The sequence below is a fragment of the Ranitomeya imitator genome, chromosome 7, assembly GCF_032444005.1.
Source record: "Ranitomeya imitator isolate aRanImi1 chromosome 7, aRanImi1.pri, whole genome shotgun sequence".
Classification (NCBI taxonomy): Eukaryota; Metazoa; Chordata; class Amphibia; order Anura; family Dendrobatidae; genus Ranitomeya; species Ranitomeya imitator.
In genome coordinates, this window is record NC_091288.1 from 4,649,846 (window position 1) to 4,668,100 (window position 18,255).

The 18,255-nt window shown below is 46.4% G+C and overlaps 1 protein-coding gene across 1 annotated transcript in view; it reads left to right on the forward strand.

Moving 5' to 3' along the window:
- Positions 1-17,549, forward strand: part of OSBPL11 (oxysterol binding protein like 11) — a 51,826-nt gene extending 34,277 nt beyond the window's left edge. Inside the window, exons 10-13 of the mRNA XM_069732579.1 lie at positions 14,921-15,107; positions 15,187-15,369; positions 15,739-15,892; positions 16,924-17,549. Of these exons, the coding sequence (XP_069588680.1) occupies positions 14,921-15,107; positions 15,187-15,369; positions 15,739-15,892; positions 16,924-16,980 (581 nt within the window). The 3' untranslated portion in view covers positions 16,981-17,549. The remainder of the gene's footprint in view (positions 1-14,920; positions 15,108-15,186; positions 15,370-15,738; positions 15,893-16,923) is intronic.
- The last annotated feature ends 706 nt before the right edge of the window (positions 17,550-18,255 follow it).

Consider the following 18,255-nt stretch of genomic DNA (forward strand, 5'->3'; position numbering starts at 1 on the left):
ATTACTGGGCCTCACCCTTCCACTGACTCGCCGAGATAATGGTAGATGTTATATTAGAGCTCCCAGGTTCGCTACTCCCATCTGTGGTATGCATGCAGAGAGGAGATAACGACAAGCGTAGGTAGATATCCAAGAACAGTCCTGTGTTCTTCAGCCGGGTCCGACAAACCCTCGGCTAAGATCCTGAAGAGTCTCTACAAGGTCAAAAGCCAGTTGACATGATGTCAGAGCTCCCAGGGTCGCTATTCCACCTGTGATACACAGAGAAGAGGTAACGACAAGCGTAGGGAGATGACCAAGAACTGTCCATAGAGTCCATACAAGGTCCAAAGCCAGTTGACACGGGAGTCACCACCTGGCTTATCTGACCATCTCCATGGAACCAGACGACCAGCGGGTCCCAAACCTGGCTTTCTCCAAACATATCCATGGTTCAGAGATGGTCACTGGATCAGATCTGTGTCCTTCCAACCGGAGCCGAAAATCCCTAGGTTGTTTCCTATAGAATCCTAGACCAGTGTCCCTCGTGATGGTGCCATGATGAATTGGCTGCAGTCCGTTCTCTTGTCTGTTGGGGTGGTTTGCAGAATGTCTTAAGGTACCGTCACACTAAGCGACGCTGCAGCGATACCGACAACGATCCGGATCGCTGCAGCGTCGCTGTTTGGTCGCTGGAGAGCTGTCACACAGACCGCTCTCCAGCGACCAACGATGCCGGTAACCAGGGTAAACATCGGGTTACTAAGCGCAGGGCCGCGCTTAGTAACCCGATGTTTACCCTGGTTACCATCGTTAAAGTAAAAAAACAACCACTACATACTTACCTTCCGGTGTCTGTCCTCCGGCGCTCTGCTTTCCTGCCCTCACTGTGAGCACAGCGGTCGGAAAGCAGAGCGGTGACGTCACCGCTCTGCTTTCCGGCTGCCCGGCACTCACAGTGAGTGCAGGAAAGCACAGCGCTGGAGGACAGACAGCGGTAGGTAAGTATGTAGCGGTTGTTTTTTTTACTTTAACGATGGTAACCAGGGTAAACATCGGGTTACTAAGCGCGGCCCTGCGCTTAGTAACCCGATGTTTACCCTGGTTACCAGCGAAGACATCGCTGAATCGGCGTCACACACGCCGATTCAGCGATGTCAGCAGGAAGTCCAACGACGAAACAAAGTGCTGGACTTTCTGCCCCGACCAACGACATCACAGCAGGATTCTGATCGCTGCTGCGTGTCACACTGGACGATATCGCTAGCCAGGACGCTGCAACGTCACGGATCGCTAGCGATATCGTTTAGTGTGACGGTACCTTTACTGGTAGCTCTGTGTTACTTCCGTCTCCCAGGATGTGATGTCTGAGTCTTTTTATACCCAAGGCTTGTAAGCTATTTTTAGAGTTACTCAGGGTCCTTCAGTCCAACATCAAGATAAGGTAACCAATGGTGATGGGATCTATTAGCATATAAGCACACATCAATAAGCAAAGCTTAACACACCCTATGTACAGTCACTATTACAGACTTAAGGTACCGTCACATTAAGCGACGCTGCAGCGATATAGACAACGATCCGAATCGCTGCAGCGTTGCTGTTTGGTCGCTGGAGAGCTGTCACACAGACATCTCTCCAGCGACCAACGATGCCGAAGTCCCCGGGTAACCAGGGTAAACATCGGGTTACTAAGCGCACGGCCGCGCTTAGTTACCCGATGTTTACCCTGGTTACCATTGTAAATGTAAAAAAAACCAAAAAACTTCATACTTACATTCCGGTGTCTGGTCACGTCCCTCGCCTTCAGCTTCCCGCACTGACTGTGAGCGCCGGCCGTAAAGCAGAGCGGTGACGTCACCACTGTGCTCTGCTTTACGGCTGGCCGGCGCTGACACAGTGCAGGGAAGCTGACGCCGGGGGACGTGACAGACACCGGAATGTAAATATGTAGTGTTTGTTTTTTTTAACTTTTACAATGGTAACCAGGGTAAACATCGGGTAACTAAGCACGGCCCTGAGCTTAGTAACCCGATGTTTACCCTGGTTATCCGGGGACTTCGGCATCGTTGGTCGCTGGAGACCGGTCTGTGTGACAGCTCTCCAGCGACCACACAACGACTGTTGTCTATATCGCTGCAGTGTCGCTAAATGTGACGGTACCTTTAGTCTGTTTCAGTAGGTCCACAATCATGGGGAAGACTGCTGATCTGACAAATGTCCAGAAGGCACACTCCACAAGGAGGGGAAGCCACAAAAGGTCATCGGTAAAGAAGCCGCTGTTCAGAGTGCTGTATCCAAGAATATTAATGGAAGGTGGAGTGGAAGGAAAAAGTGTGGTAGAAAAAGGCGCACAAGCAACCGGGATAACCGCAGCCTGGAAAGGATTGTTAACAAAAGGCCATTCAGTAATGTGGAGGAGATTCACAAGGAGCGGATGCTGCTGAAGTCATTGCTCCACCACACACAGACGTCTCCAGGACATGGGCTACAAGTGTCACATTCCTTGTGTCCGGCCACTCATGACCAAGAGACAAGGTCAGAAGCGTCTTACCTGGGCCAAGGAGAACAAGAACCGGACTGTAGTCGGTGGTCCAAGGTCCCAGAATCTGGAGGAAGAGTGGAGAGTCCACAATCCGAGCTGCTGGAGGTCTAGTGTGAAGTCTCCACAATCAGTGATGGTTTGGGGGCCATGTCATCTGCTGGTGTAGGTCCACTGTGTTATATCAAGACCAAAGTCTTTTAAAGCACTTCATGCTTCCCTCTGCCGACAAGCTTTTGGAGATGGAAATGTCATTCTCCAGCAGGACTTGGCCCCTGTCCACACTGCCAAAAGTACCAATACCTGGTGTAAAAACAACAGTATCACTGGGCTTGATTGGCAGCAAACTCACCTGACCTAAACCTTATAGAGAATCTATGGAGTATTGTGAAGAGGAAGATGAGAGACACCAGACCCAACAATGCAGAGGAGCTGAAGGCTGCTATCAAAGCAACCTGGGCCTCCATAACCCCTCAGCAGTGCCACAGGCTGATCGCCTCCATGCCACGCCGCATTGATGCAGTAATTGATGCAAAAGGAGCCGCAACCAAGTATTGAGGGCATTTACTGAACAGACATTTCAGTAGGGAACATTTCCAATTTTAACCCCTTAAAGGGAATCTAACATGCATAGTAACATAGTTATTAAAGTTGAAGGAAGACTTTTAGTCCATCTAGTCCAACCCATAGCCTAACCTAACATGCCCTGACATGTTGATCCAGATCAAGGCAAAAAAACCCATGTGGCAAAGAGTAAGCTCCACATTGGGGAAAAAAATTCCTTCCCGACTCCACATACGGCAATCAGACTAGTTCCCTGGATCAACGCCCTATCAAGGAATCTAGTATATATACCCTGTAACAATATGCTTTTCCAGAAAGGTATCCAATCCCCTCTTAAATTTAAGTAATGAATCACTCATTACAACATCATACGGCAGAGAGTTCCATAGTCTCACTGCTCTTACAGTAAAGAATCCACGTCTGTTATTATGCTTAAACCTTTTTTCCTCCAGACGTAGAGGATGCCCCCTTGTCCCTGTTTCAGGTCTATGATTAAAAAGATCATCAGAAAGGTCTTTGTACTGTCCCCTCATATATTTATACATTAACATAAGATCACCCCTTAGTCTTCGTTTTTCCAAACTAAATAGCCCCAAGTGTAATAACCTATCTTGGTATTGCAGACCCCCCAGTCCTCTAATAGCCTTGGTCGCTCTTCTCTGCACCCGCTCCAGTTCAGCTATGTCTTTCTTATACACCGGAGACCAGAACTGTGCACAGTATTCTAAGTGTGGTCGAACCAGTGACTTGTATAGAGGTAAAATTATGTTCTCCTCATGAGCATCTATGCCTCTTTTACTGCATCCCATTATTTTATTTGCCTTTGTAGCAGCTGCCTGACACTGGCCACTGAACATGAGTTTGTCATCCACCCATACACCCAGGTCTTTTTCATTGACGGTTTTAGAATTAAGCACATAATTATACATCTTATTTCTTCTACCCAAGTGCATGACCTTACATTTATCCCCATTAAAGCTCATTTGCCATTTATCAGCCCAAGCTTCTAGTTTACATAAATCATCCTGTAATATAAAATTGTCCTCCTCTGTATTGATTACCCTGCAGAGTTTAGTGTCATCTGCAAATATTGAAATTCTACTCTGAATGCCCCCTACAAGGTCATTAATAAATATGTTAAAAAGAAGAGGGCCCAATACTGACCCCTGTGGTACCCCACTGCTAACCGCTACCCAGTCCGAGTGTGCTCCATTAATAACCACCCTTTGTTTCCTATCCCTGAGCCAGCTCTCAACCCACTTACACATATTTTCCCCTATCCCCATTATTCTCATTTTATGTATCAACCTTTTGTGTGGCACCGTATCAAAAGCTTTTGAAAAGTCCATATACACTACGTCCACTGGGTTCCCTTGGTCCAATCCGGAACTTACCTCTTCATAGAAACTGATCAGATTAGTCTGACATGAACGGTCCCTAGTAAACCCGTGCTGATACTGGGTCATGAGGTTCTTCCTCTTCAGATACTCCAGTATAGCGTCCCTTAAAATGCCCTCCAGGATTTTACCCACAGTAGAGGTTAAGCTTACTGGCCGATAATTTCCGAGTTCAGTTTTTGTCCCCTTTTTGAATATTGGCCCCACACTTGCTATACGCCAGTCCTGTGGTACAGACCCTGTTATTATGGAGTCTTTAACCCCTCTGTGACCTTAGACGTACTATCCCGTCGAGGTGCCCTGGGCTTATCTGACCCTGGACGGGATAGTACGTCATAGCCGATCGGCCGCGCTCACGGGGGGAGCGCGGCCGATCGCGGCCGGGTGTCAGCTGCTTATCGCAGCTGACATCCGGCACTATGTGCCAGGAGCGGTCACGGACCGCCCCCGGCACATTAACCCCTGGCACACCGCGATCAAAGATGATCGCGATGTGCCGGCGGTGCAGGGAAGCACCGCGCAGGGAGGGGGCTCCCTGCGGGCTTCCCTGAGCCCCCCGCAGCAACGCGATGTGATCGCGTTGCTGCGAGGGTCTCACCTCCCTCCCTGCTCCCTCCAGCCCCGGATCCAAGATGGCCGCGGATCCGGGTCCTGCAGGGAGGGAGGTGGCTTCACAGAGCCTGCTCAGAGCAGGCACTGTGAAGGCTGCAGCGCTGCATGTCAGATCAGTGATCTGACAGAGTGCTGTGCAAACTGTCAGATCACTGATCTGTGATGTCCCCCCCTGGGACAAAGTAAAAAAGTAAAAAAAAAATTTTCCAAATGTGTAAAAAAAATAAAAAAAAATATTCCAAAATAATGAAAAAAAAAAAATATATTATTCCCATAAATACATTTCTTCATCTAAATAAAAAAAAAAAAACCAATAAAAGTACACATATTTAGTATCGCCGCGTCCGTAACGACCCGACCTATAAAACTGTCCCACTAGTTAACCCCTTCAGTAAACACCGTAAGAAAAAAAAAAAAAAACGAGGCAAAAAACAACGCTTTATTATCATACCGCCGAACAAAAAGTGGAATAACACGCGATCAAAAGGACAGATATAAATAACCATGGTGCCGCTGAAAGCGTCATATTGTCCCGCAAAAAAAGAGCCGCCATACAGCATCATCAGCAAAAAAATAAAAAAGTTATAGTCCTGAGAATAAAGCGATGCAAAAATAATTATTTTTTCTGTAAAATAGTTTTTATCGTATAAAAGCGCCAAACCATAAAAAAATGATATAAATGAGGTATCGCTGTAATCGTACTGACCCGAAGAATAAAACTGATTTATCAATTTTACCAAACGCGGAACGGTATAAACGCCTCCCCCAATAGAAATTCATGAATAGCTGGCTTTTGGTCATTCTTCCTCACAAAAATCGGAATAAAAAGCGATCAAAAAATGTCACGTGCCCAAAAATGTTTTCAATAAAAACGTCAACTCGTCCCGCAAAAAACAAGACCTCACATGACTCTGTGGACCAAAATATGGAAAAATTATAGCTCTCAAAATGTGGTATTGCAAAAAATATTTTTTGCAATAAAAAGGGTCTTTCAGTGTGTGACGGCTGCCAATCATAAAAATCCGCTAAAAAACTCGCTATAAAAGTAAATCAAACCCCCCTTCATCACCCCCTTAGTTAGGGAAAAATAAAAAAAAATGTATTTATTTCCATTTTCCCATTAGGGTTAGGGCTAGGGTTAGGGCTAGGGCTAGGGTTAGGGCTAGGGTTAGGGCTAGGGTTAGGGCTAGGGTTAGGGCTAGGTTTAGGGTTAGGGCTAGGGTTAGGGTTAGGGCTAGGGTTAGGGCTAGGGTTAGGGCTAGGGTTAGGGTTAGGGTTGGGGCTACAGTTAGGGTTGGGGCTAAAGTTAGGGTTAGGGTTTAGATTACATTTACAGTTGGGAATAGGGTTGGGATTAGGGTTAGGGGTGTGTCAGGGTTAGAGGTGTGGTTAGGGTTACCGTTGGAATTAGGGTTAGGGGTGTGTTTAGATTAGGGTTTCAGTTATAATTGGGGGGTTTCCACTGTTTAGACACATCAGGGGCTCTCCAAACACGACATGGCGTCCGATCTCAATTCCAGCCAATTCTGCGTTGAAAAAGTAAAACAGTGCTCCTTCCCTTCCGAGCTCTCCTGTGTGCCCAAACAGGGGTTTACCCCAACATATGGGATATCAGCGTACTCAGGACAAATTGGACAACAACTTTTGTGGACCAATTTCTCCTGTTACCCTTGGGAAAATACAAAACTGGGGGCTAAAAAATAATTTTTGTGGGAAAACAAAAAGATTTTTTATTTTCACGGCTCTGCGTTATAAACTGTAGTGAAACACTTGGGGGTTCAAAGTTCTCACAACACATCTAGATAAGTTCATTGAGGGGTCTAGTTTCCAATATGGGGTCACTTGTGGGGGGTTTCTACTGTTTAGGTACATTAGGGGCTCTGCAAACGCAATGTGACGCCTGCAGACCAATCCATCTAAGTCTGCATTCCAAATGATGCTCCTTCCCTTCCGAGCCCTCCCATGCGCCCAAACGGTGGTTCCCCCCCACATATCGGGTATCAGCGTACTCAGGATAAATTGGACAACAACATTTAGGGTCCAATTTCTCCTGCTAACCTTGGAAAAATACAAAACTGGGGGCTAAAATATAATTTTTGTGGAAAAAAAATATTTTTTATTTGCATGGCTCTGCGTTATAAACTGTAGTGAAATACTTGGGGGTTCAAAGCTCTCACAACACATCAAGATGAGTTCCTTAGGGGGTCTACTTTCCAAAATGGTGTCACTTGTGGGGGGTTTCTACTGTTTAGGTACATTAGGGGCTCTGCAAACGCAATGTGACGCCTGCAGACCATTCCATCTAAGTCTGCATTCCAAATGGCGCTCCTTCCCTTCCGAGCCCTCCCATGCGCCCAAACGGTGGTTCCCCCCCACATATGGGGTATCAGCGTACTCAGGACAAATTGGACAACAACTTTTGGGGTCCAATTTCTCCTGTTACCCTAGGGAAAATACAAAACTAGGGGCTAAAAAATAATTTTTGTGGGAAAAAAATTTTGTTTTATTTTTATGGCTCTGCATTATAAACTTCTGTGAAGCCCTTGGTGGGTCAAAGTGCTCACCACACATCCAGATAAGTTCCTTAGGGGGTCTACTTTCCAAAATGGTGTCACTTGTGGGGGGTTTCAATGTTTAGGCACATCAGTGGCTCTCCAAACGCAACATGGCGTCCCATCTCAATTCCTGTCAATTTTGCATTGAAAAGTCAAACGGCGCTCCTTCCCTTCCGAGCTCTCCCACGCGCCCAAACAGTGGTTTACTGCCACATATGGGGTATCAGCGTACTCGGGACAAATTGGACAACAACTTTTGAGGTCCAATTTCTTCTCTTACCCTTGGAAAAATAAAAAATTGGGGGCAAAAATATAATTTTTGTGAAAAAATATGATTTTTTATTTTTACGGTTCTGCATTATAAACTTCTGTGAAGCACTTGGTGGGTCAAAGTGCTCACCACACCTCTAGATAAGTTCCTTAGGGGGTCTACTTTCCAAAATGGTGTCACTTGTGGGGGGTTTCAATGTTTAGGCACATCAGTGGCTCTCCAAACGCAACATGGCGTCCCATCTCAATTTCTGTCAATTTTGCATTGAAAAGTCAAACTGCGCTCCTTCCCTTCCGAGCTCTCCCATGCGCCCAAACAGTGGTTTACTGCCACATATGGGGTATCAGCGTACTCAGGACAAATTGGACAACAACTTTTGAGGTCCAATTTCTTCTCTTACCCTTGGAAAAATAAAAAATTGGGGGCAAAAATATAATTTTTGTGAAAAAATATGATTTTTTATTTTTACGGTTCTGCATTATAAACTTCTGTGAAGCACTTGGTGGGTCAAAGTGCTCACCACACATGTAGAAAAGTTCCTTAGGGGGTCTACTTTCCAAAATGGTGTCACTTGTGGGGGGTTTCAATGTTTAGGCACATCAGTGGCTCTCCAAACGCAACATGGCGTCCCATCTCAATTCCTGTCAATTTTGCATTGAAAAGTCAAATAGCGCTCCTTCCCTTCCGAGCTCTCCCATGCGCCCAAACAGTGGTTTACTGCCACATATGGAGTATCAGCGTACTCAGGACAAATTGGACAACAACTTTTTGGGTCCAATTTCTCCTGTTACCCTTGGTAAAATAAAACAAATTGGAGCTGAAGTAAATTTTTTGTGTAAAAAAGTTAAATGTTCATTTTTATTTAAACATTCCAAAAATTCCTATTAAACACCTGAAGGGTTAATAAACTTCTTGAATGTGGTTTTGAGCACCTTGAGGGGTGTAGTTTTTAGAATGGTGTCACACTTGGGCATTTTCTATCATATAGACCCCTCAAAATGACTTCAAATGAGACGTGGTCCCTAAAATAAAATGGTGTTGTAAAAATAAGAAATTGCTGGTCAACTTTTAACCCTTATAACTCCCTAACAAAAAAAAAATTGGTTCCAAAATTATGCTGATGTAAAGGAGACATGTGGGAAATGTTACTTATTAAGTATTTTGTGTGACATATCTCTGTGATTTAATTGCATAAAAATTCAAAGTTTGAAAATTGCGAAATTTTCAAAATTTTCGCCAAATTTCCGTTTTTTTCACAAATAAACGCAGGTACTATCAAAGAAATTTTACCATTGTCATGACGTACAATATGTCACGAGAAAACAATGTCAGAATCACCAGGATCCGTTGAAGCGTTTCGGAGTTATAACCTCATAAAGGGACAGTGGTCAGAATTGTAAAAATTGGCCTGGTCATTAACGTGCAAACCACCCTTGGGGGTAAAGGGGTTAAAGATTAATAATAATGGTCTATCAATGACTGTACTTAATTCCTGCAGTACGGGGTGTATCCCATCCGGGCCCGGAGATTTGTCAATTTTAGTGATTTTTAGACGCCGCCGCACTTCCTGCTGGGTTAAGCAGGTGACATTTAATGGGGAATTTTTATCACTAGTCATTTTATCCGCCATGGGATTTTCTTGTGTAAATACTGATGAAAAAAAGTCATTTAGCATATTGGCTTTTTCCTCATCCTCATCCACCATCTCACCCAGACTATTTTTAAGGGGCCAACACTATCATTTGTTAGTTTCTTACTATTTATGTAGTTAAAGAATATTTTAGGATTATTTTTACTCTCTCTGGCAATGAGTCTCTCTGTCTCAATCTTTGCTGCCTTGATTTGCTTTTTACAGAATTTATTTAATTTTCTGTATTTATTTAATGCCTCCTCACTACCTACTTCCTTTAATTCTCTATATTCTTTTTGTCACTTATTGTGCCCCTGTCACCCCAAAAATGGCCTATAAGCTGCGGCCACCGGCATCAGGGGCTTATCTCCAGCATTGTGTAATGTATTCTGTAACGCTGTAGATAAGCCCCCGATCTATCCTGAAAGATGAGAAATAAAGGTTATATTATACTCACCCAGGGGCGGTCCGGTCCGGCGCCTCCCATCTTCATACGATGACGTCCTCTTCTTTGCTTCTGTCACGGCTCCGGCGCAGGTGTACTGTTCTGTCCTGTAGAGGGCAGAGTAATGTACTGCAGTGGTCAGGGAGGCCCAGCGCATGCGCACTGCAGTACATTACTCTCCCCTCTACAGGACAGATCAGTACGCCTGCGCCGGAGCCGTGACAGAAGCAAAGAAGAGGACGTCATCGTATGAAGATGGGAGGCGCCGGACCGGACCGCCCCTGGGTGAGTATAATCTAACCTGTCTTTCTTATCTTGCAGGATACATCGGGGACTTATCTACAGCATTACAGAATGCATTACACAATGCTGTATATATACCCCCTGATGTCGGGGGCTTCGCTCATCTTCCATTTTGGGGGTGACAGATTCCCTTTAATGATCAAGCCAATTTTTACAATTCTGACCGCTGTCACTTTCATATCCCGGTGATTCTGAGATTGTTTTCTCGTGATATATTGTACTTCATTTTATTGTTAATTTTTCTTCGATATAACTTGCGGTTATTTGTAAAAAAAAACAACAAAAAAAAAACGAAGTTTGGCAAAAATGCTGAACATTTTTTCAATTTTCAAAATTTTAATTTTTGTGCCCTTAAATCAGAGAGTCACATTTCACAATATAGTTAATAGATACCATTTCCCACTTGTCTACTTTACATCAATACAATTTTGGAAACAAACTTATTTTGTTTGGAAGTTATTAGGTGTTAAAACTTGACCAGCGATTTCTCATTTTTCCAACAAAATTTACAAAACCGTTTTTTAGGGACCATCTCACTTTTGAGGTGAGTTTGGGGGGTCAGTATAACAGAAAATACCCAAAAGTGACCCCATTCTAAAAACTGCACCCCTCGAGGTGTGCAAAACCACATTCAAGAAGCTAATTAACCTATCAGGTGAAAAAATAATTACTTTGGAACCAATTTATTTTATTTTTTTTCACAAGGGTATCAGGAGAAAATGGACCACATTTGTTGTACAATTTCTCCTGAGTACATACCCCATATGTGGGGGTAAACCACTGTTTGGGTGCATGGCAGCGCTCAGAAGGGAAGGAGCACCATTTGACCTTTTGAACACAAAATTGTCTGGAATCAATGGTGGCACCATGTTGGGTTTGGAGAGCCCCTGATGTACAGTGGAAAGCCCCCAATTCTAACTCCAACCTAAACAAAGGCCTTACCCCCACACACTCCTAATCCCAAGCCTAACTGTAATCTCAGCCCTAACCCCAACAGCACCACTGCGCATGCACCCTCCAATTTCTTCCTGGAAAGTGACGTGGAGAGCCGGGGACGGAGACGAAGGTCCCGGGGGAGCTCAGGGGACCCCATTTCTCTTCTCTGGTATGCTACATCATATCAGAGGAGAGAGACATAAATGGGAAATTGGATTGTTGCTGTTATTTGGTGAAAAACAGCGATCACAACAATGGGGACGATAAAAACCGACCCGAATCATGTTCTCCGGAGATTTTCCAACGCTGGGGGGCGGTCCATTAAAAAGTAGCGCTGAGGAATAAGACCCCTTAATTGTCGTTGTTAAAAGGCTTATCGGCGGTCATTAAGGGGTTAAAGCAATTTTTCAACTGGTGTTATAAAGTATTCTAATTTACTGAGATAATGACTTTTGGGTTGTCATTGGCTGTAAGCCATAATCATCAACATTAACAGAAATAACCACGTGAAATAGATCACTCTGTGTAATGGCTCCATGTAATACAGGAGATTCACTTTTTGATGATTTTCTCATATAGTGAGAATCTCCTGTATGTAGTTATGACGAGAAATCCGCTGTATTCCCAGGTATCGGGGTGTGTGTGTGTATATATATATATATATATATAATCACCAAAGGAGAGGTGATCCGGGGGAGATCGGCCGGAGAATAATGGTGCAAACATGATGTCCAAAAGGTGGAACCATAGAGATATACCTGAGAGATGTCTCCAGCAGAGGCTCACGGGCCTGCGCCTCCACCCAGCGTGCGTTACCGATGCAAACCTGTGTCAGCGGGCATGATGTCATGTTCCTCACAGTATCCGCAGGTCCCTCACAGTATCCGCAGGTCCCTCACAGTATCCGCTGGTCCCTCACAGTATCCGCAGGTCCCTATAAACCTCACCGAGCCACCACCATGCTCCACTGTAGATCTCGCCAAGCCCCCGCCGTGCTTCACTGTAAGCTTCACATATGGCTGAGACGACACCAGTCAAGGTCTGGTCAAGATCAGTAATGTATGTACACAGTGACTGCACCAGCAGAATAGTGAGTGCAGCTCTGGAATATAATACAGGATGTAACTCAGGATCAGTAATGTAATGTATGTATACAGTGACTGCACCAGCAGAATAGTGAGTGCAGCTCTGGAGTATAATACAGGACGTAACCCAGGATCAGTAATGTAATGTATGTACACAGTGACTGCACCAGCAGAATAGTGAGTGCAGCTCTGGGATATAATACAGGATGTAACTCAGGATCAGTAATGTAATGTATGTACACAGTGACTGCACCAGCAGAATAGTGAGTGCAGCTCTGGAGTATAATACAGGATGTAACTCAGGATCAGTAATGTATGTACACAGTGACTGCACCAGCAGAATAGTGAGTGCAGCTCTGGAGTATAATACAGGACGTAACCCAGGATCAGTAATGTAATGTATGTACACAGTGACTGCACCAGCAGAATAGTGAGTGCAGCTCTGGAGTATAATACAGGATGTAACTCAGGATCAGTAATGTAATGTATGTACACAGTGACTGCACCAGCAGAATAGTGAGTGCAGCTCTAGGGTATAACACAGGATGTAACTCAGGATCAGTAATGTAATGTATGTACACAGTGACTGCACCAGCAGAATAGTGAGTGCAGCTCTGGGGTATAATACAGGATGTAACTCAGGATCAGTAATGTATGTACACAGTGACTGCACCAGCAGAGTAGTGAGTACAGCTCTGGGGTATAATACAGGATGTAACTCAGGATCAGTAATGTAATGTATGTACACAGTGACTGCACCAGCAGAATAGTGAGTGCAGCTCTAGGGTATAACACAGGATGTAACTCAGGATCAGTAATGTATGTACACAGTGACTGCACCAGCAGAATAGTGAGTGCAGCTCTGGAGTATAATACAGCATGTAACTCAGGATCAGTAATGTAATGTATGTACACAGTGACTGCACCAGCAGAATAGTGAGTGCAGCTCTGGGGTATAATACAGGATGTAACTCAGGATCAGTAATGTAATGTATGTACACTGTGACTGCACCGGCAGAATAGTGAGTGCAGCTCTGGGGTATAATACAGGAGGTAACTCAGGATCAGTAATGTAATGTATGTACACAGTGACTGCACCAGCAGAATAGTGAGTGCAGCTCTGGAGTATAATACAGGAGGTAACTCAGGATCAGTAATGTAATGTATGTACACAGTGACTGCACCAGCAGAATAGTGAGTGCAGCTCTGGGATATACCGTAATACAGGATGTAACTCAGGATCAGTAATGTATGTACACAGTGACTGCACCAGCAGAATAGTGAGTGCAGCTCTGGAGTATAATACAGGAGGTAACTCAGGGTCAGTAATGTATGTATGTACACAGTGACTGCACCAGCAGAACAGTGAGTGCAGCTCTGAGGTATAATACAGGATGTAACTCAGGATCAGTAATGTAATGTATGTACACAGTGACTGCACCAGCAGAACAGTGAGTGCAGCTCTGAGGTATAATACAGGATGTAACTCAGGGTCAGTAATATAATGTATGTACACAGCGACTGCACCAGCAGAATAGTGAGTGCAGCTCTGGAGTATAATACAGGAGGTAACTCAGGGTCAGTAATGTATGTATGTACACAGTGACTGCACCAGCAGAACAGTGAGTGCAGCTCTGAGGTATAATACAGGATGTAACTCAGGATCAGTAATGTAATGTATGTACACAGTGACTGCACCAGCAGAACAGTGAGTGCAGCTCTGAGGTATAATACAGGATGTAACTCAGGATCAGTAATATAATGTATGTACACAGTGACTGCACCAGCAGAATAGTGAGTGCAGCTCTGGAGTATAATACAAGATGTAACTCAGGATCAGTAATGTATGTACACAGTGACTGCACCAGCAGAATAGTGAGTGCAGCTCTGGGGTATAATACAGGATGTAACTCAGGATCAGTAATGTAATGTATGTACACAGTGACTGCACCAGCAGAATAGTGAGTGCAGCTCTGGAGTATAATACAGGAGGTAACTCAGGATCAGTAATGTATGTACACAGTGACTGCACCAGCAGAATAGTGAGTGCAGCTCTGGGATATAATACAGGATGTAACTCAGGATCAGTAATGTAATGTATGTACACAGTGACTGCACCAGCAGAATAGTGAGTGCAGCTCTGGGGTATAATACAAGATGTAACTCAGGATCAGTAATGTAATGTATGTACATAGTGACTGCACCAGCAGAATAGTGAGTGCAGCTCTGAGGTATAATACAGGATGTAACTCATGATCAGTAATGTAATGTAATGTATGTACACAGTGACTGCACCAGCAGAATAGTGAGTGCAGCTCTGGGGTATAATACAGGATGTAACTCAGGATCAGTAATGTATGTACACAGTGACTGCACCAGCAGAATAGTGAGCGCAGCTCTGGGGCATGATGCAGGATGATATGTGTGGTTGGGTCTCTTTTCCCTTCACCCTTCCCCCCTGGCAGGAGACCTGGCATATTTGGGGGGAGTTGAGGTGTCAGGATAGCTGTAGTTATTGCTGTGAATGTGTCCCGGGGGTCTGCGTCGGACCCTTGGTGCTGTGCTGTCTTGCTCCGTTCTCAGTGCCGCGTCCTCTTGCAGGGGTCCTGCACCTCCTGGAGTATGACGAGGAGTACGCCTTCACGCTGCCCTGCGCCTACGCCCGCTCCATCCTCACCGTTCCTTGGGTGGAGCTAGGAGGGAAAGTGACGGTGAACTGCTCCCGGACCGGCTACTCCGCAGCCATCACCTTCCACACCAAGCCTTTCTATGGGGGGAAGTTACATAGGTGAGGGGTCCGAGAATCGGCTGGGGAGGGGGTGCGGGGGCTCTGCTCGGTGTCATGGCGGCCTCCTGTGTGTTTTCAGGGTGACCGGGGAGGTGAAGCACAACCCGACCAACACGGTGGTGTGTAAGATTCAGGGCGAGTGGAACAGCGTCCTGGAGTTCACGGCCAGCAGCGGAGACGCCCGGTGTGTGGAACTGACCCGGCTGCCGGTGACCAGGAAGCGCGTGCGGCCCGTGGAGAAGCAGGGAGCGTTCGAGTCCAGGTGACTGTGCCGAGAACAGAGCATGCTGGGACTTGTGCTTGCTCTGAGGTTGTCATAGCAACATTAATAAAATCTGTGCGTAGATTTCCTTCCTGTCACGTGACCATCTATTTATTGAATCTGTTATCAGTAAAGGTCACATGACAGGAAATGTGTGCTGAGCGGGAATATGAATGTTACCATGACAACGCCAGAGCAAGCGCAATACATGCATGGTTGGAAAAGAGCCGAAGAGGCCGCGTACATGTAACAGTCCGGGCGGAGGACGAGGGGGCAGCGGCTCTGCGCTCCCCGGTACTGACGCTCCACCCCTAGCGCCGTATAGAACGCCGCGTTCCCGCCCTCATGACTCTTATTTTTCGCGTCCAGGAAGCTGTGGTGCCACGTGACCGAGGCCCTGACAGCGAAGGACATAGACAAGGCCACGGAGCACAAGAGAGCGCTGGAGGAGCGGCAGCGGGCGGAGGAGCGGCACCGGGCCGACACCGAGACGCCATGGAAGACCAAGTACTTCTCCAAGGAGGTGAGTGCGGCCAAAGAACCGCGACCCGCTGTACGGGACCGAGGCCCTAATCACCTCCAGAGCTGCGCTCACTATTCTGCTGTTACATCATGTCTTATCCTCCAGTCACCTCCAGAGCTGCACTCACTATTCTGCTGTTACATCATGTCTTATTTTCCAGTCACCCCCAGAGCTGCACTCACTATTCTGCTGTTACATCGTGTCTTATCCTCCAGTCACCTCCAGAGCTGCGCTCACTATTCTGCTGTTACATCGTGTCTCATCCTCCAGTCACCTCCAGAGCTGTGCTCACTATTCTGCTGTTACATCATGTCTTATTTTCCAGTCACCTCCAGAGCTGCACTCACTATTCTGCTGTACATTCTGTCTTATCCTCCAGTCACCTCCAGAGCTGTGCTCACTATTCTGCTGTTACATCGTGTCTTATCCTCCAGTCACCTCCAGAGCTGCGCTCACTATTCTGCTGTTACATCGTGTCTCATCCTCCAGTCACCTCCAGAGCTGTGCTCACTATTCTGCTGTTACATCATGTCTTATTTTCCAGTCACCTCCAGAGCTGCACTCACTATTCTGCTGTACATTCTGTCTTATCCTCCAGTCACCTCCAGAGCTGTGCTCACTATTCTGCTGTTACATCGTGTCTTATCCTCCAGTCACCTCCAGAGCTGCGCTCACTATTCTGCTGTACAATCTGTCTTATCCTCCAGTCATCTCCAGAGCTGCGGTCACTATTCTGCCGATACATCACATCTTATACATCTGTTTAGAGGATAAGACCTGATGTGATTGCAGCTCTGGAGGTGACTGGAGGATAATGCATGCTGTAGATAGAACTCTCCCCTATATGTCCTGTGTGGTTGCTCTGTGACCTGCCCTGAAACCCTCTGTGCTGCTGGCTGCCCCTTTTTCCTCTGGGCTTTTTATGGGGTTCTGCTAGTGTTGGGGTGGGGGTCCTGTAGGTCTCGTCCCGCCGCCATGTTTGCTGTGTGGCCCCTCACTGCCCCCTGTGATCTGTTTTTTTTTTCTTGCAGGGTGACGGCTGGATCTACAACCGGCCGCTGTGGAAGAGCGGCAGCTCCGGATTATAGACGGGGGTCCGGGCAGGACCCGCACCCACCGAGGACTGTGTCCCCACAATGGTGTGTACTGGCCCCTCCCCCGCGGGGCCGCGCCTCTGCACCCCCTTATAACCGCTCCCCACCTTCTAGGATGGAGGGTCTCCTGCTCTCATTCAGTATTACGCGGCCCCTGAGCAGACGTACCCCGGGGCCCCTGCCTGCACGGGCCTTCTGTGGATCAGAAAGTGGCCTCGGCCGTGGTTGGAGGGTCCGCCGCCGTCTGCTGCTGCTGCTGCTCAGGGTTAACCCTTTCCCTGCACATGCTGCCTGTGAACCCCCGGGGTGGACTGTGAGAGACGAGCAGGAGGCCGTGATTTTAACCCCTCTTTTGCCATGGACTGACTGATCATATATCTGGCGGGATGCAGCTTGCGCAGTGACTGGAGGATGCAGCTTTCTCTGTACAGTACGAGTGGTGCCTTATCTCTACTGATTGTTGTCTTCCAATCTGTGTGTCTGCTCTTGTGTGAGCGCCCCCCTCTGGACGGCGGCTTCAGAGCAGCGGCTGAGGAATGAGAATAAATTGTGAATTGTCTCAAGCAGAGTCATTTCTTCAGATCGTCTGGGAGGAGGGGGCAAAAAGAGCGTCCGTGGGTCTGTACATTCACAATATAATGTCTGACAAGACTTCTTATAGCTCCAGTCTCTTCCAGAGCTGCACTCACTATTCTGCTGTTACATTGTGACTTATCCTCCAGTCTCCTCCAGAGCTGCACTCACTATTCTGCTGTTACATTGTGACTTATCCTCCAGTCTCCTCCAGAGCTGCACTCACTATTCTGCTGTTACATTGTGACTTATCGTCCAGAGCTGCACTCACTATTCTGCTGTTACATTGTGACTTATCCTCCAGTCTCCTCCAGAGCTGCACTCACTATTCTCCTGTTACATTGTGATTTGTCCTCCAGTCACCTCCAGAGCTGCAGTCACTATTCTGCTGTAACATTGCATCTTGTCTCCCAGAGCTGCACTCGCTATTCTGCTGTTACATTGTGATTTGTCCTCCAGTCTCCTCCAGAGCTGCAGTCACTATTCTGCTGTTACATTGTGACTTATCGTCCAGAGCTGCACTCACTATTCTCCTGTTACATTGTGATTTGTCCTCCAGTCACCTCCAGAGCTGCACTCACTATTCTGCTGTTACATTGCATCTTATCCTCCAGTCACCTCCAGAGCTGCACTCACTATTCTGCTGTTACATTGTGTCTTATCCTCCAGTCACCTCCAGAGCTGCCGGTTGCTATT